This window comes from Hypomesus transpacificus, chromosome 6 (assembly GCF_021917145.1).
Source record: "Hypomesus transpacificus isolate Combined female chromosome 6, fHypTra1, whole genome shotgun sequence".
Lineage (NCBI taxonomy): Eukaryota > Metazoa > Chordata > Actinopteri > Osmeriformes > Osmeridae > Hypomesus > Hypomesus transpacificus.
In genome coordinates this window covers 7,789,253-7,805,560 of record NC_061065.1, presented here as the reverse complement: position 1 = coordinate 7,805,560, position 16,308 = coordinate 7,789,253, and the positions used below count along the sequence as shown (strand labels likewise).

General features: G+C 42.1%; 1 protein-coding gene across 1 annotated transcript; it reads left to right on the top strand.

Annotated features, from left to right (window-relative positions):
• Window positions 1-12,204: 12,204 nt before the first annotated feature.
• LOC124468813 (heme-binding protein 1-like) lies at window positions 12,205-15,665 on the top strand. Its single transcript, XM_047021782.1, has 5 exons — window positions 12,205-13,040; window positions 13,381-13,472; window positions 14,345-14,486; window positions 14,989-15,172; window positions 15,285-15,665. Exons 1-5 carry the CDS (start codon window positions 12,782-12,784, stop codon window positions 15,454-15,456), a joined length of 849 nt encoding a protein of 282 aa, XP_046877738.1. The 5' UTR covers window positions 12,205-12,781; the 3' UTR covers window positions 15,457-15,665.
• The last annotated feature ends 643 nt before the right edge of the window (window positions 15,666-16,308 follow it).

Genomic DNA, 16,308 nt, shown 5'->3' with positions numbered 1-16,308 from the left:
GATGGAGGGAAGAGAACAGGAGAGGAGGAGGAGAGTGGGAGCTGTATGTTGACAAATGATTCATTATGGCAGTGTCAACTCTGTTTTAGAGACAGGGCACTGCACAGCACCATGTTTTTAAAATAACACCACAGCGTGCGGTTTAGAGGTAGGAAGGAATAAATGTTGATTAGTCTAATTGGTTGTTATAGTTATTGTATCGTTTCAGTTGATTAGCACAAACCAAGTTCCTTTGGTCAATGTAAGGATGCATCTAATATTGATTAATGCATCACTGAAGTATACAATTTTCATTGCACATTAGCGCATGTTCTCAGCTTTATATAACAGTAGTATAACCCTCTAAAATGACCCTTCCCTTTTTCAGCCAATGTTCGATTCAGATCATGTGTGAAGATTCAAATTGCACCCTGGAATTAGGTTAGGCCTTTATCCTGAAAGTCCTCCCTGAGATGTGATCCAAAGAGCAGGCCTAGGGGGAATGGAAAACGAGGGAGAAACGGAGAAAAAAGTGTGTGAGAGAGAAAGAGTGAAACAAGACAAGGTGAGAAAAGAGAGAATAAATAGAGGTGGAGGACGAGGGAACAAACGTAAGAAAGGGTAAGTGTAAGAGTGTGTGTACATGACAGGGAACGAGACAGAGAGAGAGAAACAGAGAGAGAGAGAAACAGAGAGAGAGAGAGACAGAGAGAGAGAGAGACAGAGAGAAACAGAGAGAGAGAGAGAGAAACAGAGAGAGAGAGAGAGAGAGAGAGAGAGAGAGAGAGAGAGAGAGAGAGAGAGAGAGAGAGAGAGAGGAGAGTAAAGAGATGAGTAGAAGGAGAGATAAGGTTCATTAGAGGAGGTGTGCAGGAACAAAGAGTAATCTCCATTTTAACCTTACCTTTGGAGGAAGGCCACAGTGCTGCTAAGATAAAGGACTTGTGCAGCCCCCAGCCATGCTCTGAATACAGATTAAACTCTGCCTTTGTTATCAGGAGACGTCAGCTAATGGTGCGCTGGTGAATATTACTCAGTTACTGTGACTGAGGAGGACATCCTTCCCCCAACTACTCTCTCTCTCTTTCTGTCTCTCTCAGTCTCTATCTCTCTATCTGACACACTCTCTCTCTCTGTCTCTCTCTCACAAACTCTCTCTCTCTTTCTCACTCTTTCTCTCACTCTCCTCCGGTAGTTTCTCTGTCTCCTTCCATTCCTCTATGGATCTCTCTCTCTCTTTCTCTCTCTCACCATCCGTCTCCATCTCTGCTGCAAGAGGGGAAATGAGTGCTCAGGGTTTGCGGTGGTGTAAAGGGGAGTGGGTGTTTTGATAAGGACGAATATCAATCTTATGAATCTAAATTTAACGACTGGATCTTGATAGAATGTTGTCATTTGTCACAGTATTCTCATCTGGAGAAGAGTATTAAAGAATGTGTGGATTCTATTCAAAATTTCACTTCATCAATCGACAAGGAAATGGCTGCCATGCTGGATTGACTTTGAGGATAACATTAACTGTTACCATGTCCATTTATAACCTTTACCTCCCTGAACAGCACTGAGCCCAGTTTCCCGTGTGTTTGTGTGGTGTTCCTCATGAGCAACAGCAGCAGGAAGAGATAGCAGGGTAGAATGATGACAAAAAGATGGAGTGTTTTCTCCAGGAGGAAGAGGAAAATTTGAAGAGTTCAGCACAGAGAGCAAGAAAAGGCTTGTTTTCTCCTTCTCTCTCTTCATCTGTCTCTCTCTCTCTATCCTTCTGGTGCTGGTGATGGATTGGCCCATCAGTTAGAAATAATTAAGGATGAGCTGTAAGCTTGTCTGGCTGAATACAGAACCACGATGGAGCACAGGGTCAGTTTCTTAAAAGCAGAACTCCCCATCTATCCCTTTCTTTCCCAGCATCCACTCTTTCTTTTCGTTTCTGTTCCTGTTGTTCTCCATTTCTCGTCCTTTTCTCCTTGTGCCCCATCAGGCCGGCACCCACACATTGCACCACTCCACTTTCCAACTGCAACGGCAGCAGTGGGCTGAGAAGTCCACTGTGCTTCATACAGACCCAGGTGAACTCGAAACTACAGAATCAATTTAGGTCACTGGGGGCCAAGAACAGGTGGAAGTAGAGGAAATGGATGATGTGGGTGTTTGCTGCCACAGTAACATACAGGAGCTGACGGGAAACTCCACTACTTTACCCAAACATTATGAAAATTATGATCAATATACAGTCATTAATTATGATCAATATACAGTCATTAATTATGATCAATATACAGTCATTAATGTATTTCAGATAATAACCCATCTGATGTACGGGTGTGTAAGGATGTAGGGCCCATTAGGACCTAACCCTAGCTCCAGGGGACACTCCCATACAGTCTAATGCACGGTCAGAGCCATGTCTGACCTTATAGTCATTTCTCCCGACCTCAAACAATTATCACCTTTCATGTAATTTCACTTCTCATAATCTCTATTTCTCTCTCTCTCATTCTCTATCTCATTCTCTCTCATGGCTTTTTGGAAATTATAGATCAGTGAATTGTTCTTTCTTTATCTGGTATTTCATTTAGATCAAAATGGCCACTACATAAAGGCTACATGGATACATAACTGGGCTGAACAGAATCCCAGGTTGTCATGGTAAAATGCTGTGGTTGACATCAGTGTAGAGCTCTGTTCTAAGTGTACTTTCCGGTCACAGAGTAGGGTGCTGCAAACCTTTCATGCTAGCAGTATGGAGCTTTGTTCACTGTCGGCTTCAAACATAGGTAAGATCAATCTCTGGTTCTGGTGCCTGGAGTGAGCGAGATACTGGACCCACATACAGAGTAGAGGGCAGATGGGTTTGAATAGAACTGCAGCAGTTCCAGGTCAACTGTGTCATGGTAGCTTTGCTTTAATGTCCTCTTGTTTTGTTCTGGGGCTGTGCCCTTGACTTGAGGACCAGAGGAGGACACAAACACACAGAGAGAACTGTTTGGCCTTTCCACAAACACACACAGAGAGAACTGTTTGGCCTTTCCACAAACACACACATACAGATATTTCTCTCTTTCTGTCTATTTCCTTTTTAACAGACACACGCATGCATGCACACACCCGCAATAGAACCAAGACTGAACCTAATTCCTTGGGCTCTCTAAACGTTGGTCTGTTCCAGCGTACTCTGATCCAACTCCAACACAAGGTATTTTATCCGTTCACAGCATTTTAACCTCTGCATTTTTTACACGCGATGTGTACTCATAAATCATTAATGAGGTCTTACACCCCCTAGTCACAATATATTTTACATGAGACCCACACAACCGTCTCAACTTCAACCGTATGATGGAAGTGAGAGAGGCAGGAGAAGGAATCCCATTTACTAAACACAAACCCATTTTCTATTACATAAAAATCCAGAGTGTGTACTCAATTTTTGTCCAATCTTTTGACAAATGGGAAAAGCTCTCCTTAATTTTTAAGAAGAGATTCTGTTTACTTTAAGAGGTGTAGAATCGATTAGTGCTTTTTTCCTCATGGAAATCTGCAGATAAGATAAAAGTTCTTGCACATGTTGGTAATTGACAAAATAAACGTATTGAGTGCAGTAGTACCACTCAAATACAACTTCAAAAAGTCTTACCTACTTAAAGGTAACAAAGGTTGCAAATGAATCAATTTTGTCCTGATGGATTGATTTAACTGAAATATTTTTAATCCCATCTGTATTCACAGTTACGTCAAAAGCTGTACCATGCCAAAAAAAGAAACCGTGTAATCTACCCTAACATTCTTCTTTCACATGTACAAATGATTCAAACGGTAAAAAATCCATCTTGCAAGTCTTGGTGATGAATGTAGGCTGTATGTCCTCTATTCACACCAACATCTGATACAATGGAGCTCTCCATCATGGCATACATCTCGTATGGAAATCGAGTTAGTCTGAACACGCTTTGACTTTCAAACAGTGGATAACCCAACATACACACGTTATTCAACAGACACACCTCCAACCATTAAGGCTGAAACTCAGTAGTGGACTTGGAGTAATGTTTCAATTCACTGTTAATGGCTGGTTGTATTTCAGTGTAGTTGCCGTTATGATGTAGGTAGGGACCATAATGGCTGTTATTATTGAGGGCTAGCTGTAAAGCTGAGTCAGTGTTATGTGTCGTCGCTCCTGTCGAAGTCATGTCTATGTCACCGTGGTGACAGGGCACCACTTCAAGACACCCAGAGCTAACATCCCGCTCTGTGTCTGTGTGGGGACTCTCCTCTGAGAATGACATGGGGCTTACAGCATGCGGCATCAAGAGAAACTGCCCAGTGTGCACATGCCTAAGGGAACATGTGTGTAGCTCATCCCAGGCTTGATAAACACAAATCAAAAGTCCCATTTGGGGACGTGCCCCGGGGGCCCACCAGGACTGGATCCTTTGTCTGTTCGGTTTGTTCTGTGTGGGGGAAATGAGGCCTTGATCTCTGCCTGCTTTTGCCAGGAAGACTTTCTGTGGTGTGAGTGAGAGGGCAACATCACTTCAGGGTGGACCGTGTGTGTGTATGTGTGTTTGTTTGTGGGTGTGGGTATGTGACTGTGTTTCTGTGGACGTGTGTGTATGTGTGTGTGTGTGTATCTGTGTGTGTATGTGTCTGTGAATGTGTGTGCATGTGTCTGTGTGAGTTGTGCATGTGTGTGTATGTTTGTGTGTGTGTGGCCCACTGTAAATGGGTTCCACGCCTTACACAAGCTCCAGAGCAGATTGTTTGATAAGGGCATAGCTATCAACAGACAGACAGGAGGAAGCTATATCCTGAGGTAAATCAGATGCAGCAGTTATGTGGGCTATTATTCAAGCCTGAATAACACTGGTGGTTACTGCACTGCTGGAATACTCCAGCTCCAGACAAAATCTTCACACCTGATGTGAAATGGTGGGAGAGGTATATTTCCTAATTCCTGCTGTTTGTTAAATAATTCAGCCACTTTTAAGAGTTTATTATCTACAGTGTTGATTTACACATTGTATAGATTGTAAGAGGAATGAGAGAAGAGTCTGGAGAGTTTGGAAGCCAGGGGCTCTGTCAGGGCTGCTATGAGTCTTGGCTTGAGACACACCACACTGGGATCGGTTCCAGTCAATACTTCAAATCTATCTTTACTGTTTGGTTTCTAATTAGTGCTCAACAGACGATGCATCCAGTAGACAGCCAGAAAGGGGGGGGGGGGGGGGGGGGGGGGGGGGGCGTAGCCCATTATTTTGCCACCTGCTTTTGTAATTTCTAGATTTTTCAGGTGAATGATTTACATTGCCGCTGCATGCCTTGAATCTGGGTCGGGTTGATCTCAGTTAAACTCTTAATAAGCCCCATTTCACGGCACACTGTGGAGAGATTAGATCTGGCAGGGCAGACGTGGGTTAGCACTGAGGCAGCAGCTCCCAGGGCTTTGCTCAGGCTTGGAAAGGTTTCAAAAAGCTGCTAGCCGACGGGAGAGTTCTGATGCGTGGATCGAGGGAGAGAGTTCTGATGCGTGGATCGAGGGAGAGAGTTCTGATGCGTGGATCGAGGGAGAGAGTTCTGATGCGTGGATCGAGGGAGAGAGTTCTGATGCGTGGATCGAGGGAGAGAGTTCTGCAGAATTCTGTATCGAACCCCTCCCAGTCGTTTCCTCAGCAGACCCCATGTAGGTCAGACAGGATCACATCGGTGCTAGAAATATGGTAATACCTCCGACTCCATTTTGCCTTCTGACAGGCTGGGTGGAATGAATTTAAGCAATTTATGGTCATGCTTCTATCCAACTCTGTCAGATTAGCAGAAGAGTCCAGCCAAAGGGGCAGGCCAGCCAGGTGATTTGGAATTCAGGATATGAGTCGCGTTCCGGTAAGTCATGAGAGGTGATCTACAGGTAAGGGCTGGGGGAGCGAGCCAGGTGAATGTTCTACAGTCGCTGCTATATGGCTTCAGGGGGCTTATTAAGCTCTGAGTTGCAAAACCCTTATTCACAGAAAACCTGTGCCACAGGGAGAGGTCATTGCTATTATGGATGTCCGTAATTTGACTCGTAATAGCAAGAAGGAGAACGGAGGAAAGTGTTGGTCTGTACTTTTGGTTCCTGCTGACGTCCATGAATCTAAAGAGGTATTTAGTCACACTTGAGTCACTGTTTTACTGGGGGTGGGGGCGAGAGGCCACTGGGTTTACCTGGACTGTGTGGAGAACGTTCTGGTAAGGCAAATTAAACCAGAGCATCAAGATTCGAAAGGTAGAAAAGAAGATTTCCATCCAAAAAAATATATCTTATGCTGTGTTCACGACGAACGCAGAGAAAAGTTTACATGAATTCACGCGAATTCGCGAGAATGACCCACATAGCTAATCGCGTGTATCGCGTCTTTCTATGGAAGCCAATCAGTGACATAATGTTTTGAATCTTAAAAGGCATTGAATCATTAATATTGCTATATAAACACAACCGAATTTGGTTGAACTCACTTCTTTAAAACAGAAATATGAATATATTTCAAATTTTCAATGTAAGAAAAAAATCAGGATGCTCATATTCGAATGGTGAAATTCTGATCCAAATTATTTGACCCCCAAAAAATGTTGCCCAAAAAAAATAGAGCCCAAATAATTCCTCTCTCCTCAGGCCTTTCTTATCCAGATACAGCTGCAGTCAGTCATTCAGGCATACATTCATGCATACGATCAGTTATCCCATCACTGGCTGTTCATCAATCCGAAGAATGCTAAGAACGTATCCTGCGTTCTTGAGAAGAACGTTTTTGCAAAGCGTCTTAAGAGAATGGTCTTAGAAAGACTGCGAGGACGGAGAAGGATTTGAGATGCGTGTGCTCTTGCAATGACTTCTGGGAAATCAGATGCGTTTTCGTCACCATCCGATGTCACCATCCGATGCATCCGCGGATCAAGAACATTTCCAGGAATTTTTGGCGTTCTTGGTGACTTGTGTTCTTTGGATTGGAACCGATGACATCAAAATGAGTTCGGAAAGAAACATGGATTGATAAACAGCCACTGCCTGGGAAAGAGGTCTGGTCTGAGACAAGCAGTTGGACCCTTCACGGAGAACTGAGATGGTGCGATTGCATTCAGGCTTGATTGCCTTACCTATCTCTGGTATCCCGGATATTGCAATTTTTTCAGTTTCGAATCTTTTCGGCACGATTTTTTGGAATCTGAATTTTCCTTTTTGAATTTGAGCAACCTGATATTCCGAACCTTGAATTTTTGGATCAGATTTGATTTTTACATTGAAAGAAATTCATATTTCAAAATTGAGTATTCATTATGTCACTGATTTGCTTCCATATCTTTCAAGTTTGGTGTGAACACAGCAACACCTGGCCCCCCCACCACTATGCAGCCTAGTCAAGTTTAGAACACCAGCAACCAGTGCTACTTGAAGGGCAGCAAGAGCAGACTGTTATTCCTTTAAAAAAAGTGTATTTGGACAGTCGGTTTTCTCAATTAGGTCAGCCCATCTCCCTCAAAACATTAGAGAATCAACCTCATCCAACTGTTTTAAAAGTAATCTCAAAACATGGTTGATAAATACCCAACAATGTGATCACTAGTGGGTAAGCAGTATAACTTGTATATTGGGATTTTATTTTATTGTTTCTTTATATATTTTTTTTTTTATTGTCAATGTTATGTTTGATATACGTTAATTCCTTTTTTAGGTTGTATAACCCTACTGCCAATGGAAATTAGCCTTTTGGCTATAATTGGGTGCATTTACATTTTAATGTTTATGAATGTACACTGTCCCTCTTGATCAAATAAACACATTAGTACATTAGGCAGACATTTGGGATCTATCCTAATGATAAAAACAACTCAAACGTCAAAAAAGTGTGCTGGACAGAAAGCTATTGTTTCTAACAACAATAAAGTCTATATGACAGCCCTTGTCTGCTCTCTTGATGATAAAATGGGTTTAATGTGTCTTGAGTGTGGGCCAGAAGCAAATCTTCTTCTTCTCAGTTGTCTGGTAAAACTGAGTGTGTGTGTGTGTTAGGGGGGCACTCAATCTATCAAGTCAACTCTCATTAAACACAGTTTTATATACATTTACATTTATAAATTTAGTAGACGCTTTTATCCAAAGCGACTTCCAAGAGAGAGCTTTACAAAGCGCATAGGTCAGTGATAATAACAACAAGATAGCCCTAAAATGAAGCACATATTGTGAACAACCAAAAATAAGTACCAAAGGGAAGAACCATAGGAGCATGTAGTTAAGCAAGTTACAATTAAACACCATGAATCGCTATAAGTGCAAGTGTACCTGTAGAAAAGCAAGCAACAGTAAAAAATAAGATAAAATAAAATATTTTGCTGCGACTACAACAGTTTATATACATTGTACTTTCATTTTAAACAAAAAGCCAGTTGAATGCAGGTGTCAAAAAACCGTCAACCACTATGTTGGATATTGCCATTGCTTTCCATAGCACTGCAAAAGTCAACAGTATGTTGATAACATGCATCTACACTGGGGTTTAACAGCAATGATGACGGGCTTCCTTCTGACACAATCATGTGTATATACTGCCCCTGTGTGGTTGTGTGGAGAAACTCCACTATAACATCAGTAAATCAGTGAATTGGAATTGATTGATTCATCCAGTTGTGATTCTATAAATAACTTTAATTGTACTACCCAATTTAAAAGATATTTAAATGTAAAGTATTCATGAATGAATGTGTTACTTTTGGTGTCTCCCCATGTTCAGGAATGTTGTCAGTTTTACTCCTGCTGTTCCATTCACTGGAGACTTGTGTGGAAGGAGCAATATATAGTTCCCATTCTCCCAAGGGACACCCAGGCACTGTTGTGGTTGTGTAGTTCCCATCTTTTCAAGGGACATCCAGGCACTGTTGTGGTAAACTTGTTCTCATTCCCTCAAAGGATTCCCATGCACTGGAGTGTTTTTCTAGTTCCAATCCTCCGAAGGGCCCCTGCTGTAGGAGCAGCCAGGCTTCATTACCTCTCCTTAACGGCCGCAGTAGAAGCACGTGTAGCGCCCCAGTCTGCTCTGTAAACCACGCGTATCCTCAGAACCAGGTGTCCAAACAGGGAGTCAGAGGGTGCTCAGGTGTATGTGTTCACTGAGGCAAAACAGCCTGATATATGGCGTCCTGGGATTAGTGTCCAGATAGGGTGATTGGGTAAGAGGACCAGGGCCGGCCCTAAGGCTTTGGGGCCCATAAACAAAAATAGTGTATGGGGCCCATTGATTGGCATTTTATTCTTTTTTTTTATAATGGGGGGGGGGGGGGGGGGGGGGGCGAACCAATCGCGGGGCCATAAACAAATGTTTAGTTTGTTTATTGGGTCGGGCCTGCCCTGACGAGGACGTAGGTCTTTGGGAGGCCAGAAAACATGTTTGCTACTAGTACAACTCTCATGGCGAGAGTCTGCCAGGTTTCACATGGCTGTGTTAGTTCGTCGTATCGACTGCTGCACTCTCCCAACATGAACTCGAAAGACAACACAAGGTTAGGGCTTCACTGTATTGATCTTACTGTAACGCCTGACTGACTTCATCTTAGAAGTTTGTGGAGATGCTTTCTCCAGGTCTGTTGCAACCGTGACGACGAGTGCCAACTCCTGAGAGATGGAGAAGGTCAGCGAGGAGTTATACACCGATCTTCCCAGCATCAGCTCAAGGACATCTCTGTTCTCAGAGGAAGAGTGTCTGGAGTTCATAAAACCACATGATGGTCGTGTGCTATGAGTCAAGCTTAGAACAATGGGCCTGTTTAAAAAATAAGATCTGGTCTGTTTAGTCAAAAGGAATCCTCTGTGTCTTCCGTGAAGACCGTTTTGTCATTTTTTCCTCATGGTTGAAAATGCTCCTGCACATATTTGTATCATTGCAATACATATCATTGCAATACATGCAGTGTTTCATCAATGAAAAATTAAAGTTTGTTGTAAATCTCAGTGTATATTTTACATTTAGTAGACGCTCTTATCCAGAGCGACTTACAGTAAGTACAGGGACATTCCCCCCGAAGCAAGTAGGGTAAAGTGCCTTGCCCAAGGACACAAGGAAACGTCATTTGGCAGGGCGGGGAATCGATCCGGCAACCTTCTGATTACTAGCCCGACTCCCTCACCGCTCAGCCATCTGACTCCCTCTCAGACTATTTTGGAGTAAACAGTGAATAAATAATGTGTGTCAGCTCCATTCTTCTGTTAAACGTTGCCTCATGACCAGCATATTGCCTTACTGTGTACACGGGAGCCACTGTCACATGACCCTGGTTCTTCTTCATTGTACAGAAGAAGAAGAATTAATTATTGCTCTGTGTGCTCTGCAGCTAAGTTATTCTTGTGGGAATGGAATACGTCACACATAATGAGGAAGGAATAAGAAATAATTAATCAGATATCTGATAATGACACAGAATGTTATCTGGCAAAACTTCAAGATAGATTCTGTTGATCTATATAAGATAATGTTGAAAATGAGCCTGTTATGCCAAATCTCCACATGCAAAATCAAAGAGTCGACAGTTACTTAAAGGGTTAGAAACCGACTGAGATGGCACAGCAATAACAGCTGACCGGGCAACCAGCCAGGCAGGGTAATAAAAGACAACCCTCTGTCTGTGGTTCTCCTGGGCTTAGCAGGAGATCCAATGAAGCCGCTGGGATCTCCACTTAAAAGCTAATTAGGCCCCTCCTCTCCTTAAGGAGTCTCTTGCCCACTGTCCTCCTCGTTGCCTGGCGACCAACCAGGCACTCCAAAAACGCTCTCTCCTGACCAATTTTAAACTGTCAGGGTAGGCTGCTTCAAATCCTTTCTCCAGGGTTAATTGCCCTTCACTTAAGCAAGAATAAGCAGACCAAACTGGCAGTTGACATATATAGCACTGGTTTATAAATTGTGTTCTCTGGGTCTTCTTTTGGCAACCAAGGTCCTCCGTTTTGATCGAATGGTTCAATGCATCCTTGAAGAGGATACAAAGGAGTGTGTAGAATAGAATAACACATGAGATTTTGAGTTTGATTTCAACCTTCTAGGGTTTCTGTATATGCATTAACTAGTCATTTACTGATTGTTCAATCATTGTTTATGAATGCTGTTAAATATCTAAATTGTTTATAAATAGCTAATAAAGCTTACTTAATTCAGTGTTAAATTAATAAAAATATGAGATTGAGCAGATGATTTAACACAAAATAGATTGATTAAACATAAATTCATAATGAACGTCTAGAAAAGCCCAGAGATTAAGATGCATTAGTCATGACTTCTGAAGATTCACTTCTTGAATCATTGTAACATCGCCCTTCATTGTTAGCAAAGTTAGGCTACAGTGGGATCCTAGGCCTACTAAAGTTGGGATCCACCTGTAGCTAAGATTTTTTAAGACCACCTCCTCTGTTCACCTCCTGCCCGATCCATTAGCTCTAGTTCATTGAGATCATGTTTACAGTGATATTGTTGCATTAAATATTCCCCCATCCCACTAATATTTTTTTCATAATCATAAACAGTCTAGTTTAGCTATTTAATATACTTTTTGTGCAGAAGTAAAGTTAGCAGATGGTTATTTGTCGGAAATTAATCAAGACCAGGATTTAAGCATTTTGCCCTGCGTTAGCCTCTGATCAGAGGGGATAGAAATAAAAAGATTGGTTGAAGTTTGGTTACAGTTACTCTTTAAATAGGGAAATCATTTGATTCAGTAATATGTTCAGTAGACTGGTTCCCCATTTTGGACACGCCTACCTATTTCATATCTAGTAGCTATATGTGATTGTTGTTGTTGTTACTAAAAAGTAGGCTGCACCTAGGGAGAGAATCTTGAACCTTTCATAAGCTAATGCTTAAATAAAATAGACTGTTACATTTATAGCTAATTGGTTTGTCAGGCATGGTGACACAGCAGCCGTTTAGTGGATATTATAAAAAGATATCTGCTATTGAAATCAGTGTGAACAGATGCACTCAGTCTCTCTCTATCACAACTCAAGTGGTCATTCACAGCTATGACGATAATAAACATAGGCCCACAAAGTTTGACAGTGAGAACACAAAAAATTGGCTTCTGGAGCAACTTGTGAGATGTGAACCATATTTTATTAACTTATTAAATTAACAGATCCATAACTTAATAACTTTAAATTGAACAACTGCATTGATTCTCAAAAAGGTATATTGGGAAAAAATATATATAGTGCAGGAAACTTGCAAAGGCTCTTCCATGAACATCATCATGAACATGATAACATCAGTGGACCAGAAGTAGTAGTGTGCAGTATCGGAGCATGTCAAGCCTACTTCCTTTTTTAAGTGTAGGCTAGTTCTTATTACGCGGGGGGGTATCTGGAGCTCCAGATACTCTCCGCCAAGAGACCCGCCCTCCTCTGACACTGATTGGCCGTGACCCTGAAACAAACCGATCAAACCAACGATGGCAGCGAGTATTACCCAATCAGGGGAAGAATAGGACGAGTCTTCATGCGGGTGGGATGATTTGCATGGGATGCTGCGTTGAAGACAACTCTGAAAATACGGGACAAGACCCGTTACGTATTGATTCAAAACGGGATGCGCTATTTTATTCTCAAATACGGGACGATTCCGTATATTAAGGGACGTGTGGCAAGTCGAACTCCCGATTTCTACCTTGCCAAGTGTTTAGCACTGATTGCCTATACCTCACCTTCACAATTTCACCACTTAGGTTTTCTTTCTCGTTCAATTAGGATAAATCCTGCATTCTGATTTACAAGTTCCTTTTCCTTGATTCGAATATCATGGATCGCGAAAGCTGCGGCATGAATGGCAGAGGTGGGCATAACAGCGTCAGCGAATCTGTCTCACTACCCTCTTTAAGGATTATAACATTGGTAGATTTGGAATCTTTCACGGAGGACGAGGATTTGGATCCAGACTCATTTGGCGACAACGCAGACTTAGATGGACAGAACGAGGTTATGGAGCAAGAGGATCAAGACCGACTCTTGAATTTTTGGCAGGATGTTGGTAGAGGGCATGCCATCGATATACCTCAAGGTAAGATGTATTTTGATATAGCCCAGCTTTTCCGCGTGCATAGTGGGCTCACAATGGCATTGGTTTGTGTTAATCTTCTTTCTTTACATTCCCTCTACGAACAATTAGGCTAGTATATCAGATTCGCTGAAAGAAAGTTTTAGCTACTAACCACAGAAGTTGGATTAGATAGCGTATCGTATCGTGTTGGCCTATGTAAGGTTAAGGATCCTATTTTGTGTTTTTAGCAACATTCTGTTCTTTTTTAATTTTGTGTGCGCTAAACTTTTGAACTTTATTTGACCACAAGTGCACTAATAGCAGGTTGCAGTAGGCATCTTACTTCCTGTCATTTCTACAGATATGGCCCAGCCAATCCAGCAGCTTACCACTGACATGGAAAACACACCTGTAAGGGAGAAGGTCCCCTTCACACTCGTCACCCATGAGAAGGTAGGCCAGCTCTTAGGTTTATGTGTCCTACCTTATGTGTCTCAGCATTATGGTTAGGGTTGCTTTAAAAAATATATGTTATTATTATTTATTTATTTAGCAGATGGCTTTATCCAAGGCGATTTACAGAGACTAGGGTGTAGGAACTATGCATCAGCTGCACAGTCACTTACAACTACGTCTCACCCGAAAGACGGAGCACAAGGAGGTGACTTGCTCAGTCACACAATGAGTCAGTGGCAGAGATGGGTTTCTTAAACCACTGTACCACACAGCCTCCTATTTATAACCATGGCAACTATGCACTGACCCAGTTTGTTCACATTATGTGCAACATTAGAGTCTCAGGAACTTAGATTCAGCCATTCAGTCAGGATACGTGACAATTTAGGACAGTTTTTGCAAACTTACAAAATACAAGAGGTGTATAACTAGCCTGCCTACTAGGCTACTAATCACCACAATCTGACACAACACACATTTTAAAATCTGACCTCTCATCTACTACTGACTACTTTAAATTAACCAGTCTTAATATTGTTAACATTGTCTTACACTGTCAGTATACAGTATCTTCTCATGTTATTGAGTTGTCTCAGATGGCTGACAGGATGCCTCAAAGCCAAAGTCTAAAAAAGATTGTTTTCCATAAAAGTTAAAAGATTTCTACAATATTGTGTGAAATAATTAGGAAATCAAGTGTTTTTACAACATACAACAAACTTCCCTACGTTAATATGTTGCCTGTTAACTGTCCATTGCTCTTTTGAGAAAATTGACCACAGGACTAGCTGAAGCATCTATGCAGTGTGTCAGCAAACTACAGTATTGTTACATCACTTATCTACCGATTTGCCTATGCATTTCCTCAGTGTGACAATGTACCGTATGAAAAGCGTGTCTACCAGAGGGCCTTCTGGGCATGTGTCACCATGCAGAACGATACGTACGAGCAGAGCATCTGTGCTGGCTTCATGAAGCTCATGAGATATATCTGCCAACATAATACACTAGGTGAGTGAGTGTAGGGGACCTGCTCTCAACCCTGCAAGTTGTTGGCTTCTAGTCATGGCTGTTACTGATGCTTTAGAACAGCCGTCCTATACCCCCTGTCCTGGATGTTTTGGGTGTTTCCCTCTTCCAAAGCAACAGATTCAAATGAAAGGGTCGTTATCAAGCGCAGCATTTACATTTACATTTATGCATTTAGAAGACGCTTTTATCCAAAGCAACTTCCAAGAGAGAGCTTTACAAAAGAGCATAGGTCACTGATCATAACAACGAGATACCCCCAAACATTGCAAGCAGCCAAAACATGAAGCATACATTGTGAAAAACCAAACAAGTGCCAAAGGGAAGACCCATAAGAGCATGCAGTTATACAAGTTATCAGTAGAAGCCTGATAACAACCCATTCATTTGAATCAGGTGTGTCAGAAGAGGGAAGCATCAACACATAGGGCGGGAGGTCCCGACTAGTGACTAACCCCCTTGTTGGATCTGCCCTGTCTGACAGGGAGTTACCTGGGTATGACCGTGCCAATAGTGACAGTGGTGCGGACAGACGAGACTCGGACCGCACTGTCCAGAGCTGTAACGGTGGCGTACCACCTGCCCTGTCATCACCAGCACCAGCCCCCTATACCTGCTGACCCTGACATCACCATAGAGACGTGGCCTGTCACTGTGGCATACGCCAGGTAGTGACAGTTTGTCTCCCATGCTCTTGTGCATGCACTGATGCGGTTGAGGCTGTTTGTCCAGTTGTCTGTCTCTTTACGGATCTTGTGTCTCTCTGCACCTTCCTCTCAGGTCTTTCAGTGGTCCGACCAGCGAAAGCTCCATCCTGAGGGAGATCAATGCCTTCTCTGAGGTATTGGACCCTCTGGAGGTTTCTGTGAGTGATTCTTTCATTGTGGCTGGATACACCAGCCTGGCTGCAACTCACAGACACAACGAAGTCTGGTTCTTGGAGCGCCTCTGAAGCCTGGAGGATCTGTTCACCACACAAACAACTTGTATCTGTGTGCTGGTTATACACCAGTGATCAAGTGGGTGCGTGCTATATGCTATAATATTACAGCACAATGACTCTCCTTTTTGCATACATATTAATCGTTTACATACATTTATTCAGATAGCATTTTTATCCAAACTGACATACATACTGGAAAACGATGTACTTACGGTCCTTGAATATCTGCTGTACTTATTCATATTACACATGCTGACTGTTCATCCTCACTCACTGGATTAATCCTGATGATAAAAATGGAGGGAGAAAAAAATACCTTCTCAGCCAAACACCATCTAAACACAAACACACAATTGAATTGTTTGGCAGTGCATGTAGCCACTGTTGAGGGCAGCAATATTCAGGTACGCAGGTTAATTCATTCATTTGAATTGCTAGATGATTAAAAAAAATTAGACAAAAAGAGCCTTACACAATGCAATCTGTTAATATTTTTTATCATGTCTTTGTACCAACTTGATGAACACCATTTGTAAATGTCAGTGCCTGTGTGATATCCAGAATGCAGTTTCTGGACAAATTCCAGGATTTACATATTAAGTAAAAAGTGACACTGTAAATGTTTGTGAAAGATATGACTTGTAAGCAATCATAATGGTCTGGTTTTAAGGTGTCATACTCGTATTGTGTGATAACATGTCTGTTAGAAGGCTTCCGATATAGTAATATAAAATACATGCTTTTATCTATATCCATACGCTTGTGACCTGAATAATTATATTAATTATATATTTTATTATTTTAGGTAGCCTACAACTCAGAGTGTTGTCTCTGAGGAATAGTTTAAGATGGAAAATGATC